This window comes from Panthera pardus, unplaced genomic scaffold (genome assembly GCF_024362965.1).
Source record: "Panthera pardus isolate Hobbes unplaced genomic scaffold, ASM2436296v1 HiC_scaffold_7, whole genome shotgun sequence".
In the NCBI taxonomy this organism is placed as follows: Eukaryota; Metazoa; Chordata; class Mammalia; order Carnivora; family Felidae; genus Panthera; species Panthera pardus.
In genome coordinates this window covers 22,508,466-22,526,972 of record NW_026527002.1, presented here as the reverse complement: position 1 = coordinate 22,526,972, position 18,507 = coordinate 22,508,466, and the positions used below count along the sequence as shown (strand labels likewise).

General features: G+C 37.8%; 1 protein-coding gene across 5 annotated transcripts in view; it reads right to left on the bottom strand.

Annotated features, from left to right (window-relative positions):
- Positions 1–3,301: 3,301 nt before the first annotated feature.
- Positions 3,302–18,507, bottom strand: part of TERF1 (telomeric repeat binding factor 1) — a 34,416-nt gene continuing 19,210 nt past the window's right edge. For 2 of the 5 annotated variants that reach the window (XM_019453267.2, XM_019453268.2), the window contains 4 exons: positions 17,107–17,169; positions 15,475–15,566; positions 8,896–8,999; positions 3,302–4,437 (listed from right to left, as the gene is read on the bottom strand). In XM_019453267.2, coding sequence (XP_019308812.1) covers positions 4,261–4,437; positions 8,896–8,999; positions 15,475–15,566; positions 17,107–17,169 — 436 coding nt within the window. In that variant the 3' untranslated portion in view covers positions 3,302–4,260. Of the gene's footprint in view, positions 4,438–8,895; positions 9,000–15,446; positions 15,567–17,106; positions 17,170–18,507 lie in introns of all 5 variants that reach the window. The other 3 variants (XM_053896626.1, XM_019453269.2, XM_053896625.1) reach the window with 3 other exon arrangements.

Sequence of the window (18,507 nt, the reverse complement as noted above, 5' to 3'; positions counted from 1 at the left end):
TCTGGAGCTGGGCTCAGCAAACATCTCTTGACCTAACAGTTAAGCTTTATCAACAGAGGGCGCTGGAATAACTCCTAGTGACGGCAGGCCACGCCCTTCCTTCCAGAGATCCTATTATCCAGCATGCTAGCTCTGTGGTAGAGTTCCAGCTGCAGCCTCCCCGCACCACCCAGCAATGGTGGGCTGCTTTGCCAGGGCAGCACCGCCTGCACCCTCTGCCAGTTTCTTCACCTCCAGCGGGCTGTGCTCCGCCATTGGGCAGAGGAAAGGGGCGCCATTTTACACTCAGAAGTTCCATTATCGCCTTCCTCAGCAAGGGAGGCAGAATGCAAGCCCAAGGCCACACTGAAGTGGGGTATTAATTAAACAGGGACACCCAAAAGACTGTATTCTTGGAGGAAAACTGAACTGGAAGTAAATCCAAAACTCTCCCCCTCTCCCTAAGGAATTGTGGGAGCATTACCTTGGCTTAATTCTGTCACCACAGTCCGCTGTCCTGTGGATTTGTGCCCCAAATTCTCCTTACCAGGCTGGTCTTTAGAAACCCCATTTTGTTAGCTTACTTTAAAAGTGGTTCTAAATTTGGAAACTTCCAAACCTGGAAGAAAAAAAAAAAGAGAATTAAGACATTCCCAGCTTCAGAAGTAACTGCTTACCGAACAAAGTCCAATATATTTTAAAGAAAACACAATCTAGAACTCAAAAGCAAAGGTCAGCAAACTAAAGCCTGCAAGTTAAATCTCGCTGCCGGTTGTTTTTGTAAATACAGTTTTATTGGAACACAGCCACACCTACTCAGTATTTATGTGTATGGCTAACTCCAAGAAGACTTGACACACTGTTTGGCTCACAAAGCCTGAACTATTTTATCTGGCCCTCTAGAGAGAAAACTTGCCAACCCCTGGCTTAGACCATTGATATTTAATATAATTATTGACATGGTTGGATTCCAGTGTGCCATATTTTTGTTTGCCCCTGTGGTTTTGTTTTTGCTTCCTGCCCTCCCCCGCCCCAGTCACCTTTCATTTTCTTTTGGGTTATTTGAATAGTTTTTAATATTCCATTTTATCTGTTGGCTATATATTTGGGTTCTTTAACATGGTTTCCTAAGAGTTACAATATCATGCCTAACTATTCAGTTTATTTAGGAGTCAGTATTATTCCTAATATTAGACTTCATGTAAATTGGAAAAGCCTTGTAGCAATAAACTGAAGCAATTCTGAGACTGAATATAAAAATGGACCTCATATGACCTTACAGACCTTATATGACAACAAACCCTGACCCACAAACTCTGCAGCAACCAGTTTAGGTTGCCAAATGAAACGTCTGTAGCAATCCACCCAGAACGGTCAGGACTTGGTCGATGACTGCCAACATCCTGATATTTTGTCCAAACTAAGGACCAATCCGAGTAAGCCAAATATGTTCCCCAAAACAATCACATAAGATGCCTGCTGCTAGTTGGCCAGGCTCCAGTTTCCGCATGCCAATGGCTTCCAAACAGAGCATGCCTGAAGCTTTGTGTTTTCACCGTAAAGCTTTCCCATTTACAAACTTCTTTCGGCCTGTGTCTCTGCAAAACACAAGTAGTCGTGGCTGACTCCCTCGCTATAACACGCCCTGAAGAAAACACCCTGTCCTCACTTCTGAGTGGTTTTTATCTCCACAACTCAAAGATTCAACATAGTAAAGGTGATATAATCATATATTACTGTATAAAGATGAACAAACTACAGCTACATCCATGAATCGAAAGAAAAAACACCATAAAATTGGTTGTTTCATTTAATCAGCTTAAATGCCTCAAGTCAAAAAGAGAAACGAGACATTCTCCTGGCCTTTGCAAATTGGCTGAATTGGGGCTCGTTCAACGTTCAGCCGATCACTTACCACTCTGCTTTATCTTCCACCTCCTGTATGTGTGAAGCTCAAAGATTAGAGGTAGAGGCCTAGGGTCCTGCCAGGTCTGAGACTGTGCCGTCTTGGGCACGTGGGCGGCCTTCTGGATTCTGGTTTACATGAGTCCTTCAAAGCGCCTTTCCTGCACACCTCCCCACCCCCACGTATCTTGCTCCCCAGATTTTTCAGTCTATGTGCCATCCCTGACTCTAGGCAGCTGTAGGCAATGTTTTTAAAGCCCCTTGAGAGTTCAAAAGGGGTAAGACAAAGGGAAACTTCTGGATTAAACTCTCAGAGAAATGCCAGACAGGTCAAAACACAACAGTGTGGTGAGAATGAGGTGCCCCTCTGGCACCATCAAGCCACACCAAGAAAACCAGCCACTGTCCCAAGTGCGGAAAGCGGGAACACCAAAAATTTCTCATGCAAGATGTAGTAGCCTCTTTATAAGCACTCCTCCAGTTGTCTTAATTATATTCTCGAGTTTCAAAAATTAGATTCTCATAGTATTTGCCAGCTTCATGGTTGCCTCAGTAAAGGGAAAAGTCTTTGGAGCTCCCTACTCCACCATTTCGGTAAATGTCACCACACGGCATCTTACAAAGATGAGACTTTAGAGATGGAGGCCGCCAGGGGCTGGAGGAATGACGCCAACAGGGAGAGGAGTGGCAAAGGGAGGCACCCCTGTGGTGGTGGAACTGCTCAGGATCTTGCCTATGGTGGTGAAGATGTGAACCTACACAAGTGATAAATTATTTAGAACTAAATACACACCCACCATACGGCACAAAACCGGGGAATGTTCAGTACACTGGTGGATTGTCTTAGTATCCTGATGGTGAGACGCTGTAGTTTTATGAATATTGTGGGGAAAAAAATTGGAGGAACAAGTGTACAAACAACCTCTCTGTATCATTTAACAACTTCATGTGAATCTACAATTATCTCAAAAATTTTAAAGAAAAAATTCAGATTTAAGATGAAGTTTTAGAAATACATTATTCAACTTATTTTGCTTCTCCTTTTTACATATCCACAAGTCATATGATAGAAATTTATCTTTAAACTAAAATAGCTCTTTTAATAAGTAAAATAAAATTCTCAAGAAAGCACCATAGTATAGCATAAACACACTGATCTTTTTTAGTGGCACATAAAATAATTGAGCATCTCACAGTTAATGGAAACTTAGAATTTGATGATTTATGGTATGTTTGGAATGAGGTTTACTTGACAGGTCCATTTTGGCTCTTGTCGCTAGCTTTGGCACAAACCATCAAAATGTCTGTAATAAGCAACGGCAGTAACTAGTAAAGGACAGTTAAGAAGCATATAGTAATTATCCACATTTCCGTTTACTAGATGTATAAGAAAATAAATTCAGGAACAATGGGAAAGTAATGTATGCAACTTTAATAAGAAATGAAACACGGATTACAAAATACTCCCATTTAATTTTGTACACCAATACTTCAGTATTTTCACTCATTAAATAAAGCACATGTGACTCCAAATATCAAAGAATGCTCTTGGTTTATGACTAAATCCTCTAAAAATAAAAGGTTGGTGAGAACTTAAAATTGTTAAGGTATGATGACATTGTTTATTTAGCATTTAACACAGACATCAAATAATCACGGTTAATACCAATTTAAGCATTTACAGAATACTACTTAGGCCCAATACTGATGTATTAAATGAAAATATCATAGAAACTGGTATTTATGGGACCATATTATAAAGCAGATTTAACACTGAAACAAAGTTAAATGTACCTAAATGAGACATGAAGCTATTCTTGGTAATAGTACAAATTTTGTTGTATGGATATTACTATTTTTAAGTTTTCTCCCTTATATGAAACTACTGTAAGGAAAATTTAAGTATATTACAAGTCATGGATTGCTTTGTACATTCTATAAATAAGCATATTAGTAACTAATATATTAAGGCCATAAATCAAGTCTTAGAGAAACTTTACTTTTATGTGTGTTACCAAGGTGAAGTCAGCCTACAGACGCAGAATAAGTTAACAGGAATACATTTTTTCTCTTACCAGGTTTTCATGGTTTTGTTTTTTTTTTTTTGGCTGGGGGACAGGATTCAGGGATAAGATTATTGAAAGCACCAGGGTTCAACAAATTTACATTTTTTCAAAGGAAAAATATTCTTTAAGAATGCAATGACGGCATAGAATTTTACTCTTATAGCATCAATCTTCAGATTAAAGTGACACTGTAATCATACTGTAAAGCTTTAGATAAGAATTTTAAGACACATCAATGACCACCGGTTTCAAACAAAATGCCGTGATCAAACTATTTAACTGCCCTTTTACCAAGCTTTTACAAACACATTCAATCTTCACTGTCTGAGCAAATTAGTTTTAGCTTCTTCATAGTCCTCCATCTGTCTTTTAACATGACGCCTGTTCGGTTGTTGAATTTATAATGTAATAGTATTTTAGACCAGTTTCCCTCTCCGTATTTCCTCACACCAGATCTCAGATTCTTGTCTTCTTCCCAGAGCCATGCCTTATGATAAAATATAGAACAGTTATTCACAGAAATAAAATTCTTTAAAAAATTAAAGAACATACTTACTATAAATCCAACTGTTTTTAATCAAAATAATATTAAAGTTTCTTTTTTTTTTTCTTAATGTTTGTTTATTTTTGAGAGAGAGAGACAGTGTGAGTAGAAGAAGGGCAGAAAGACAGAGGGAGACACAGAATCCGAAGCAGGCTCCAGGCTCTGAACACAGAGTCTGACACGGGGCTTGAACTCACGAACCACAAGATCATGACTGGAGCCAAAGTCGGACGCTTAACCAACTGAGCCACCCAGGCACCCCAGTATTAAAGTTTCTAAAGGAGGAAGAATTTGCATGTACATTTCTTAGATTTCTGTAACAGCTTATAAGCTGTGGATCCATTTCACAGACAACAGAAGGTATACAAAATTTTACATAACATTTCAGAGGCTACTTAGACTCCCCTTTAAAATATCTATCATGGGGCGCCTGGGTGGCTCAGTCAGTTAAGCGTCCGACTTCAGCCCAGGTCATGATCTCACAGCTTGTTGAGTTCAAGGCCCGCATTGGGCTCTGTGCCGACAGCTCAGAGCCTGGAACTGCTTCAGATTCTGTGTTTCCCTGTCTCTCTGCCCCTCCCCTGCTCATGCTCTCTCTCACAAAAAAAAAAATAAGTGTGAAAAAAAAAATCTATCACTTTTACAATCCCCAAGTTAAGAATTTCTGTAAGAAGTTGCTACGGTTTTGTTCAGTTTTTTAAGTTTATTTTTATTTATTTTGAGAAACAGAGAGCAAGCGGGGGAGGGGCAGAGAGAGAGAGAGGGAGACAGAATCCGAAGGAGGCTCCGTGCTGTCAGTGCAGAGCCCAGTGTAGGGCTTGAACGCACAAACCGTGAGATTATGACCTGAGCCAAAATCAAGAGTTGGATGCTCAACTGACTGAGCCACCCAGGCACTCCAGTTTTGTTTGGTTTTAAAAAGTATCCGGGTGTTTGGACGGCTCAGTCAGTTAAGCTTTGGACTTCAGCTCAGGTCATGATCTCGTGGATCATGAGTTTGAGCCCTGCGTCGGGCTCTGTGCTGACAGCTCAGAGCCTGAAGCCTGCTTGGGATTCTGTGTTTCTCTCTCTCTCTGCCCCTCCCACTCATGTGTGCACTACTTCTCTCAAAAATAAAAAAATAAACATTAAAAAAATAAAGAAAAAAATAAAAAGTAGTCATTGGTTTATGCAAATTTCAGATATACACCACAGTTTTCTTGTTCTAAGCTGAGCTAATTACTTTTAATAGAATGCACAGATGGTACCTGATACAACACAAAAGCTCAGATCTCTTAAAAAATAAATTAATATTCTCTGCCTGAATCCCCTTTAGGTTTCTGGGTACAAATTTAAACAGTATTTTCCAGTGGATCACATACAGCAGAGGTTAGCAAGCTACTGCCAAACTCCAGTCTTAGGCTGTTTGCACTGACCAGAAGCTAACAACGGTTTTTACATTTCAAAATAAGGTTTTTAAAGAAGAAAAAAATATGTGACAGAAACAGTATATGGCCCATAAAGCCTATTAAAATATTCACTACCTGGCCCTTTAAAGAGTTTGCCAACCTCTCACCTAGAAGTTAGTTATAATTTTGTCAAGTGAAGGTTAACCTCAGTTTTTAACATTATTTTTTTCTTCTTGAAAAAGAGTAACTTTAATTTGATGTATTATTACTCTGTGATTGTTTATGCCTTCTTCTGTTTGATCTGAATGTTTGGAATCTTGCAAACTTAATTTCATCTATGATTTAAAGGCAAGGGTCTTGCAAAACATCATATGGAACATGTGATCATATAGAAAATAATAACATCATCTTTAAAAGTTTAAAGAGGCCCACTCCTACTTTCTATAAAAGGAGTTGATGCCACAATTGGCTTCACGGTGTCAGAACAAAAAGAAAACACAAGGGCAGTACAATTTCATTTGAGTCTACTCTTTCGTTTCCTCTTTTTCCTTTCTTCATTTTCTATATCTGACTTCTTAGATTCCATTCATAATATCACATAATAAACAAAGAGTTTAAGATGACATTTTGGGACATAAAAAATCTGTATTCCTTGTGCTTTTCTGTCTTTTGCTTTCTTTTTTTAAAGTTTATTTAATTATTTTGAGAGAGAGAGAGAGAGAGAGAGAGAGGGAGGGAGGGAGGGAGGGAGGGAGGGAGAGGGGGGAACACGTGTGCGCATGAGCATGAGTGGGGGAGGGGCGGATGGAGAGGGAGTGAGAGAATCTGAAGCAGGCTCCACAGAGTGTGGAGCCCGATGTGGGGCTTGAACCCATGAAACTGTTGAGATAATGACCTAAACCAAAGTTGGATGCTCAAACGAGTCACTGAGGCGCCCCTGCTTTCCTTGAAATATTATACATAGAATCAATAAAAAAAAATGATAACAACCCTGGTCAAGCCCATAACCCGCAAAATATAAAGAGCATATAACAAATTAAAACGCACCATTTTCTCTCCTATGGTTAAAAATGTTTTATGTAACTTATATTTGAAAATCGTATTGTCATTTTTAATGTCTTTCAGAAGAAAAAACCAATGCTCTATAATGCCTTAAAAACTATTTTTGGTACCAAAAAACCTCCAGTTACAGTAATTCCCATTACATACCATCTCTGGGGAAAAAAGTCTTTGTTGTCGAAAGACATTTACTTTTACTCTTTAATAGAATAAATTTACAAAAGGAAGTCTCTTTTTAACCTGTGACGATGGGGCACCTAGGTGGCTCAGTTGAGGTAGGCATCCAACTCTTCATTTCAGCTCAGGTCATGATCTCATGGTCAGGAGATCAAAGAGATTGAGGAGATCAAGCCCCAAGTGGGGCTCTGTGCTGGGTGTGGAGCTGGCTTAAGATTCTCTCTCTCTCCTTTCCTTCTGCCCCTCCCCTGCTTGTGCACATGTGCTCTCTCTCTCTCTCTCTCTCTCTCAAAAACCCATAAAACTGTGATGAGGCAGGCAGAAATACCTTTGTCTGTTTCACAGACAAATGCAGCAAGGAGAATCTGTCCAATCAGGTACAGACTGCTGCAATAAAATTTTTTAAAGAACGAAAATGTTAACACAAAATAAGATGAAATCTGTCACTCAACTGAAAAAAATTGTCCCACCAAGAAGCCAACAGTGGAAAGCTAAAAATAAAATGAGGTACTTGTGATAGCCAAAGAATTCTTTTTTGGCAATAGTAAACAGTGACAGACAATACCATCTATGTTCTATTATTTAAATTATGTAGTTGATAAACCGTATTTTTTTTAAAATACCAAAAAAAGAAAAAAATTTTTTTTTTTTTTTTTTTTTTTTTATATATATCTATAAATAACACGTACAATCTCATTTGGAATTGTTGCCAGAAGAACTACAGGGAAAGGTCAATTAAAAGTATGAGGCAGGGGTGCCTGGGTGGCTCAGGTGGTTAAGCGTCTGACTTTGGCCTAGGTCATGCATGATCTTGCCATTCCCGAGTTCAAGCCCAGCCTTGGGCTCTGTGCTGACAGCTCAGAGCCTGGAGCCTATTTCGGATTCTGTGTCCGTCTGTCTGTCTGTCTGTCTGTCCCTCTCTCCCCGGCTCATACTCTGTCTCTCTCAAAAATAAATAAACATTAAAAAAAAAAAAAAAATTATGAGGCAGATGGGCACCTGGTGGCTCAGCTGGTTAAATGTCTGACTCTTGGTTTCAGCGCAGGTTGTGACCTCGTGGTTCATGGGATCAAGCCCCGAGTGGGGCTCTGTGCTGGCAGTGGGGAGCCTGTTCGGGATTCTCCCTTCCATTCTCTCTTCCCCTCCCCAGCTTGTGCTCACTTTCTCAAAATAAATTAATTAAAAAAAAATGTATGAGGCTGAGACTTCTAGTTCTGGGACATATAAAAAGCTTGGAAAGATCACTCCAGTTCTCAAAAGAAAAAAACTAAACTGAAAGTCAACGACTCTTTGTAGATCCACTAGAGAATTAACGCCAATAGGCAAACTGCTAACATAAAAACTAGAAAAACAAAAAGGGCGATATAGAGAATCACAGCTTATCAGGAAAAGAAGCTCACAGCTAGAGCCAGTACTGATAGAAACATATAACTATGATGGGTGAAGTGATGGAGACTCACTGTGGACAAGTTTCAATTAAAAAACTCCAGGTGCCCACAACTCCAACTCATCTCCAGCCAACTCCAGCCCCCTCTAGAGGAAATAAAAGCTGAGAAGCACATTGGATGGTTTTAGCCCGGGACACAACTCAGTCAACGAATTAGAAAAATCACAAAACTATAGAAGACTTCCCCTCCTCCTGCATCTCACCATGGTATCTGGGCTCCTGTAAAACAACTGCCTCAGCTGGAAAAGCTGCTTCAAATTCTTACTAGGGAGTGTCTAGGGAAAACCAAAGACAGGAAGGGAGACAAAAATAAGGAAATATAATGAATACCTGTTTTTTCCTAGATCGACGTTTTCTGGAAGTTACTGGCTGACTGTTCAAAATGTGTCTTCTCTTGCTTTCAATGGTTTGTCTGTTTTTTTCTTTTCCTCTACCTAAATGTAGAAATATAGTCATCAAAAACTGTGTCACATTAAAATAAAAAAGGGGATTATATTTTTAAAGGTTACCATGGAATTCCTATCTAGTATTTAGCTATTTTAAATAAAAGAACTCTGGCTGTTTAATTTTTTCCCCTTTGAATCTGGAAGCAGCACGGTACAATGCAAAGATCAGTTTCCGAAAATCATAGGGAGTATTGAATGCTGATGCTGATTCTTTTATATGTCTTTAAACAAGTTATTTTATCTCCCAGAACCATTTCTCATCATCTGCTTAAAAAAAAAAAATAAATAAATAAAAAATAAAAATTGAGTAATATTTATCTTACAGGATTGTTGAAATTTACTTAGGATAATGCTTAAGGAATATCTGACCTAGTGTAAGAATTGTAACCCTTCCCCATTCCTTCTTTTTTACATATAGTCAGTTTAGTAAGACAAAAATAAATGTACATGTTACTGAAAAGAAATAGAACTTAACTATTGAAAGAAAACTGTTTATGTAAAAACACTGAAAATCTCTACAAATAAAGAGTTTAGCAGGATGGTTGGATATAAGATCATTAAACAAAGCTCAATAGTATTTCTGTTTATTAGCAACAGTTAAAATACTTAATTAAAACAAGCAAAAGATAATATATGCAATAGTAACAAAAAATACAATATTCTTATAAATAAATCTAAGAAAAGTAGTCAAGATCTGTATGTATATAGTAAATTATAAAGCTTTACTATGTATGTATATATATATACACTACACATTATAAGAAAATATATGAGACAATCTAAATAGAGAAATATGCTGCATAGGAAGACTTCATATAATTAATATAGTCTATAACTAAAGTCTATAATTAATACTAATATATAATAACTGTGTCCATTTTTTCCAAAAGTATCTATTGTTTACAATGGAATTTCATCTTTTAAAATATTTTTTATTAAAACATCTTTTTCTAATGTTTATTTTTGAAGGAGAGAGAGAGAGAGCGAGTGGGAGAGGGGCAGAGAGAGAGAGAGGGAGACACAGAACCCGAAGCAGGCTCCAGGCTCTGAGCTGTCAGCACAGAGCCTGACATGGGGCTTGAACTCACGAACTGTGAGATCATGACCTGAGCCGGAGTCTGATGTTTAACTGACTGAGCCACCCAGGTGCCCCTAAAATATTTTTTTCTCGTTTACTTATTTATTTTGAGAGAGAGAGAGAGCATGCGAGCCTGTGTGAACAAGGGAGTGGCAGGGAGAGAGAATCCTCACTGTCAACACAGGGCCTGATGCATGGCTCCACCTCACAAACCATGAGATCATGCCCTGAGCTGAAATCAATAGTCAGATGCTTAACCACCCAGGTGCCCCTACTATGCAACTTCAAATAAAAATTTTAACAGGGTGTTTTGTAGAACTTAACAAGATTATTCTAAAATTATATGTGTTATGAGAAGTAGTCCACCAATGGTCCTGAGCATCCCTTCAGTTTTTGCTGAATGTACAAGGCTTCTTTGTTTCCTGATATGAAGCAGTTTTGTAGTCAAATAGGCACCTAAGTAGGTCAAAGGAACCACAGCCTGAGCACCACATAACTACTCTTTCCTGCAGGGGTGTTTGGGCTGGGAGGGGGGTGGGGGGGAACTAGCTTGTTTGCTATCATGTTTTGCTGCTTATTCAAAAAGTGCTAGGCCCTTGGCATCAAGTTCCTCAGTTACCATACAACCCATTGCCTGCACAGTGTCTATCTGGGGCCATTACACTGTCTATGGGACTTGGGATAAAGGAATCAGCACAACTATGTGGACGCCATGCTATTTGCTGTGCTATAACAAACTGTTTTGCTCTGACTTGTTAGGTCTTATTGTCTACTTGTGGCACCTGCAGAATCCTCTATGAAGTCGGGTTTTTTCCTGACAACACAGAAGACCAAAACACCGAGAACAGTCAAAATATTTCTGTAAGATGAAGGGAACTGCTCTATCACATAAGGAGTTATTATAAAACTACAGTAATTGATACAATATGGTATTGTTGCAGGAACAGACCGTATATGCTAGTCAGGCTCCAACCAGGAAAATGGAAAACACACTAGTTATGAACAGAGATTTTCCTATTGCAAATTGTTTAAACAGGTGCTAGAGGACTATAAAAACAAAAAGGAAATTAATAAATTAGCAGAGATCAATAACTAAATTAATCATTACAGTTGGAGGTCTCAGTATTCTCTTTCAGAAACTGGTGGAACAAGTAGGCAAAAATAAGCATACCCAAATTGGAACAGCACTATGAACCAACTTGACCTAACTGACATTTTACAACACTCCATTCAACAACAGAATTCACATTCTTCTCAAGTGTACATCAACACTCACCAAGACAGACCATATTACGCACCATAAAACAACTTAAAAAAAGAAAGAAATCCTACAAAGTATTTTCTCAGTCCCAAACAGAATTAAATTGGGAAGCAATAAGAGAAAGATTATCTGGAATACCTTTCAATATTTTGAAATTAAACAAAGAACTTGTAAATAGGCTGTAAGTCAAAGAAAAAGTCTTAAGGGAAATGAAAAAATATTTTGAACTAAATGAAAAAACAACATTTCAAAATCTGTGGGATAAAACTAAAGCAGTAATTCAAGGGGAATTTATAGTATTAAGTGCAAATATTAAAAAAGATCTGTGAATCTAGAAATAAAAGGCAACTCATATACAAAGTGGGGAGAAAGTCAGGTTGGCATCAGACTTGTCCACAGCAGCCCTCACAAAGTAAAAAAATAATGAATTGATATCCATAAAGTTATAAAAAAAACTATTTCCAAAGAATATTACATTTAGCCAAATTTCCCTTTAAGCAAAAAACACTACAGATTCAAGATATAGCATAGATCCCTATGTCAATGGCATTGCACTAACACTGTATGGGGACAGATGGTAACTACCCCTAGGGTGAGCATAGCATAATGTATGGAGTTGTTATAATAACTCTTCTCTATACATGAAACTAATGTAACATTCTGTGTCAACTATATTTCAATTAAAAAAAAAAAAAAAAAAAGAGGTCCTCCTAGAGGGGAGGCCAACAGAGCAAAGCAGAGCTGAGAGACACAGAGGAAGCAGGTCTGATGAAAATGCTTGAGGAGCAGGATCCAGCCACACCTGAAGGTGATGTATATCTGAACTTAGAAGTATCATGAGCAAGTAAATTCCCTTTCTCATCCCAAAAAGAAAAAAGAACAGACATTCTCAGTGATGTAAATCTTTAGAAATTATAACACCTATAAACCCATCTTTAAAAAACCATAGCCAAGGGGTGCCTGGGTGGCTCAGCCGGTTGAGCATCTGACTTCAGCTCATGATCATGTGAGGTCATGATCTCACAGTTTGTGGGTCCAAGCCCTGTATAGGGCTCTGTGCTGACAACTCAGAGCCTGGAGCCTGCTTCAGATTCTGTGTCTCCCTCTCTCTTTGTTCTTCCCCCACTCACGCTCTGTCTCTCTCTCTCCCTCAAAAATAAATAAAGATTAAAAAACCATAGCCAAACAAGAGTTAAGGAATGGGGACACCATGGTCAAAGGGTCAGTAGTAAGCAATAAATTTAAATACAGATTAAACTACTTTGGGAATTATGGCTAGAAAAGAATGCTACAAACCTTGAACATATGAAATGAAACTAAGAAAAACTGGGTAACTGGGTGAGATTTTTTTTTTTTGCTAATCTCACCCTTTTTAAATAAAAATCAATCAACAGTCTAAGGTTTAAATCTATGATTACAGAGGCAACCTGACCCGACCTCTCGAAGCAGTTCATATTCTTTATCCTTCATTTTGGAGGAATCATATAGATTACTGATATACTTCTTATGAAACATGAAGTATTTACATAAAGTCAGTGAATTTTTCAGTTTCATTCTTTAGAAACTAAATGTAAATAAATTAAAAAAAATTTTTTTTAATGTTTATTTATTTTTCCAGAGAGAGACTGACAGAGTGTGAGCAAGGAAGGGGCAGAGAGAGAGGAAGACACAGAACCCGAAGCAGGCTCCAGGCTCTGAGCTGTCAGCACACAGCCTGACGCGGGGCTCAAACCCATGAACTGTGAGATCATGACCTGAACTGAAGTCGGATGTTCAACCAACTGAGCCACTCAGGTGCCCCTGAAACTAAATGTAAATATATTTTAAAGTAACATGTAACTTGATCACATTTTTCTAAATTTTTATTTGGCTATCTATTCTTCCATTGGAGTAGTCTAGTCCAGCAATTAAAGGTATGGGCTGTTCAGTCAGAATGTCTAATTTCACCCGTCTGGCTCAGTTGGTAAGAACATGAAACTCTTGATCTTGGCAACATGAGTTCAAGCCCCACATTGGGCATAGAGTTTACTTAAAAAAAAGAATGTCTAATTTCAAATTCTATTTCTGTTCACTGTTTCTGTGACCACGTGCAATTTACTTAATCTCTTTTTGTATCAGCTTCCCGACCTGTAAAATGGGGATGATAAAAAAAAAAAAAGCACTTGTAAGACTGCTTAGAATTAAATGAGTTTACATACAGAAAGCTTTTAACTCAAATACTAATCATCACCTCACTGAATGCTGGTAAGTTTTTTCTGCACAGAAAGAATTTAGGGGATTTTTTTTCTTTCAAGTTTTCTGAATCACTTGATTTTTTACAAGTACATGGTAGTTTTACAAATCTGAAAAAAAAAAATTTTTAAAAAGGTGTTTTAAAAATTTTTGAAAAAAACTGTTTAGCACAAACAAAACTAATATCCTCTAACTATGAAGAGAGGATACTGCATGCCTTTTAACCAAACTGGAAGGTTAAAAAAAAAAAATGTGTATGTATGTATTACTAACGTAACAAAAAGTCAAGAAATGTACAAAAACTCACAAGATCTTCCAGGCTCAACATCCACAGTCACTGCCAAACCACTCTGCAATGAGGTTATTTATTTATAGTTCTCAGAGTTTAGCCACTGATCAACTATTTAGAATGTAAAGAAGTATATGTTTCCATTTCTTTGAGTTTTGTATTATGAAATTAAAAGTCCAGAATCCCAAATTATTTTAGTTTATAATTGATTCCTATTTTGCAGCAATAGATGCAGAACAATTTTGGAACAACATGAAGCAAATATTTCTTTGAGTTTAACTTTGCCATCTTTAAACTGAGGATGATAGTAGTACCTATTAATGTAAACATTTCAGAGCTGCAATTTACAAATATCGATGAATACCAGCCCTGTCATCAGCCATCAGCTATGAATAAATTTATCCATTTAGCACCTACTGCAGCCCCACTCTGTCCCTGGCATCAAGCTGGCACATCTACTAGTGTTATATGGATCAGGAAACAATACTGTGCAGCAACAGTTTAAATATCCTTGCATTCATTCATAGAGTACCCAGAACACAGTGTAGGTTCAATAAACATTTGCTGAATGAACATATACCAAGAAGAAACTTACAATCAAATTGTAATTTAAATAATTATGGACTGCTTTCAAGATTTTTTGATTCTTGTTGCTTGTTTTTTAAATCCAGAGATGCCTTTTTTGAGAATAAATTCTAAATGCAATGAAGAGGGTAGCTAGATTCTACAGTCAATCCTCATTATTCCTGGGTTCTGCAATTGTGAATTCACCTCCCTACTAATTACCTGTAACTCAAAAATCAATATGTAGAGTGCTTTTGTGGTCACCGCAGAACAACAAAAAATTTAACTCCCCTGAAGTGTACGTTCCTAGCTGAGGTTAAGCAAGGTGAAGCTCTTTCATGTTTTAGCTCTGTTATAAATGTCTTTTTTACATTCTATTTAATGCTACATTTTGTGTTTTTGGGTAATTTTGCTGTTTAAAAATGGCTCCCAAAAGCATTGTGGAAGTGCTGTCTAGAGTTCCTAAGTGCAACAAGACTGTAATGTTCCCAAAAGAAAAAATATGTGTGTTAGGTAAGCTTCATCCAGGCATGAATTACGGTGCTACTGGCCGTGAGTTCAAGGTTAATGCATTAACATTATATATTAAGGTGTCTTTAAACAGAAACATATAAACACACTGAACAAGGTTATATATTTACCAGGTAACAAAACTGTGGTGACAAGAAGCTCAAAAGAATCTGGTCTTGTAATTCCCTTGTAATGGTTCAGTATTCACTAATCATGGTGACTTCATAGAACATAACTACCATGATCACAACTATACGTTTCAGGTAAGTAACTACCTCAAGTTCCTGAATAAAGTTAAGGTAGAAAAGCAGTGTACCAGCATAGCAAAATTAAACTAGGCAATCAGAACGGTTAACTTTCTAAATTAATCACTAACTTTTTAAATTAACTCTATGAGGTTATGACATTTAATCCTCTGTTTCAGTTTTCTGAAATGTGTCTGTGTGCTGTGGTGGGAAGGTCAAAGGCTGGATCACTTTCAAGGACACCTCAATTCTCCACTTCTAAAAACTGTAATAAGAGTACTCACTTTGAAGAGTTTCCGCTCTTTCCTCTTTCTTATTAAAATCTTGCTGTCGGCTTCTGTGTTTCCATTTAGATAGGAAGAGATTCTTGTGAGACCTAAATTAAACATAAAAGCATAGAAAAGCTATAAAAAGGGTAGATGATTGGTCTCAACCTCTGTTCTAGGACCTTCTACTTTGGCCTTTTTCCTTAGGTGCTCTCCTTGCTGAGTGCCCCATCTTAACCTTGGCCTCTTAAGATTTTTGTTGTCTTTACTTCCCTCTCTTCCCGTCACTTATTTCTTCCATCTCATCTACTTAGAACTCTAGATTCTTTTGGCCTTCTAATTAGATGAAGACAAAAAAAACAAAACAAAACAAAACAAAAAAAAAACCACCTCAGACTATCAGCTATGAACTTTCATTCTTTCCCATGCCTTTTAAGTTTATTTCCCAAAAGAGAAATTCCAAAATTCCTTTACACATAATGGCAGGTATCACTTATCTTTATAGCTTCCAAAGAGAGCTTTTCTGACAGGAAGGCTGGAAATACAGAATGTGGCAAAATTTTTTGACAACCCTGCAAAGTTGTTATTATTTCAGTTTTATAAAGGAGCTAGTTTAGATGAAAAAAGTAGCTCATCTAAGCCTAGGAAATGATTTTATCACCACCTAAAATCTCTATTTTTACCCCGCAACCTGCTAATCCTTTCTCTCCCTTCCAGAACTTTCTATCGTGCTCTCTGGAATGCTGTTTTCAATCTCTTCACCAGTTCCCCCCACCTCTCCCCATTGTCTAAAAACTAGCTCCCTCTTAGGGAGGGCTCTGGTACCCCTAGGCCCGCCAGACTGGGCTGGCTCCTGAAGGGCTAGGAGGCAGCCTTTTGGTGCCCAGCCTCCTGGCTGCAACAAAGCTGGGGAGCAGGCCTGCTCAAGCAGAGCAGGCTTAATCTTCTTCCTTCTGTGACCCCAGGGTCCCAGAGATGGGTCTCTATACTTTTCATTTCCTAATGAATGCCTGCTTCCATAGAAACCTTAGCCCTTGCAGTTCATGCCACTGACGTGTACCACCTGCTACCATTCTTCAGGATCATTCACTATCCTTGTAAGCACTTCCCATCATTAACAGATCTTTCTCTACCCCCAAGTGATGCTTTTATCATGTTATTTCAGTGTTCGCATCCCAACTGCTGCATCTCTGAAATCATTCATGTAGACTTTCTGCTCTCTGAATATGTTACATTGTCTGTTACGAAATTTCTAGTAGATTAAACACACTTTTTCAAGTAATTTCATAAAATCAGAATGTGGGATATTCATCAGAAATGTAATCAACCCCCTAGCAACAGATCCTTGTTTCTGGGCCAGAATAAGAGTTTGTTAAACATCTGCTTTAAGTTCAAGCACTCCCTATATGTGTCTACCAAAAATGGCCTTGTGGAAACAATGTGTGACAACCCAGGATCCCAGAGGCAGGTCTCTATCGTTTTGAATTTCAAGACATGTCAGGGTCTTGAATATCTGCTGAGGTAACCAGGCACCTGCAATATTCTCTAAATCACACCATTTATATGACAGTTATAACATATTTAGGTCTGCAAGAAGTGCCTCAATCAAAGATTTTAAAGACAGAGAAGAAAAATGTCAATTTACTTCACCTCAATAAAGATACTGTACCCTCTGAGGATTCAGTTCCAGCAGACTTTTTGTCAGTAGTAACACTTTAAAAGAAAATTTGTAAGAATATAAACAAAAGAAACGTTTCACAAGGATAATACTATATAATCAAGTCATACTTCAATTTATACAAAATATCTTTGAAAAGAAACCTTGGTAACATTAGAACATATAGATAGTCCATTACAACATGGATAATTTCTGCCCAGATATGAGATCAGATATTAAATCAAGCTTTCACAAACATACGTCAAGCAAAGTTAACGTACTCCAGCATTCATGTCACTTTCAAAAACTCTCCCATGGATCCTTATCTCCATGAATGCAAGTATAATTTCTCGCCCTCCCCACGAGTCTCCAACTGAACTTTTTAACAAATTCATCTCTTTTGCTGAAGTTAAACTTAAGCTTCCACAAAAAAAGCATGACCATTTACATACCTCTGTGTCTTCACTGGAACTGTTCTTTTCTCCTAAAATGACACTTCCTCCTCAACCAACTGTAAAAATCCTAACTATCCTTCAAGGCCCTGCTCAATGCTCACCCCTCCTTGAAGCTACCCATCTCAACTTCTTTAGCATTTAAGTCTATCTATAAATTTTAACAACAAACTAGGTACTGTTAGTGTTTCATGTCTGTACTTCTCAATGCCTTGAAATAGTTTATAAGCTTTATCAGAGCAAAGTTGGCATCTACCATTGATAACATGAAGGCTTCATCTTTTGTCTGATTTCACAATCACACTTTTGATTCTATCCTTGTTCACTTATGTTCTGCTAACTTTTGTCCTCATATTGATAAATCTGATGTTTTACTTGTCCTGATCCTATTTGCTTCTAGAATGGTTTTGATAATTACTTGGTTCTTGATCTTTATTTTGTCTCTAGTTTTAGTTTTGCTCCCCATGTTTAGTGCATTGCAAGTTCTAATGTATGCCTCGTAATGAACTACATACCAAGGATACAAGGCTAACTAAGAACCTTTAAAGGATCCTCAATCTGGTGAGAAATACAGAAAAGTAAATAGGTATGTTACTATCCAAGATAAGTCCTTTTACAGAGATATGACTCAATGCTGTGGGAGCACAGAAGTGACAACTGATCCAGAGATCAGGTGATGTTTTGAGCTAGAACTTGAATGGCAAGTAAGGGCATGCCTTGGAGAGAACAGAAAGAAGGGAATTCAAAATTAAAGCAAGAGACCAGGCATGAAAAAGCTTGTCATATTTGAGGGTCAGGACTAAGTTCTGTGTTGCTAGAAAGTACCATGTATGTGGGCAGGGAGAGGTTAACGCTTAAGGGTAATGTTGTATGTGAAGAAAACAGAAAGTGGGGGGATGTAAGGCTTTGCAAGCCATGGCAATAAATTCTAACTAGAAAACA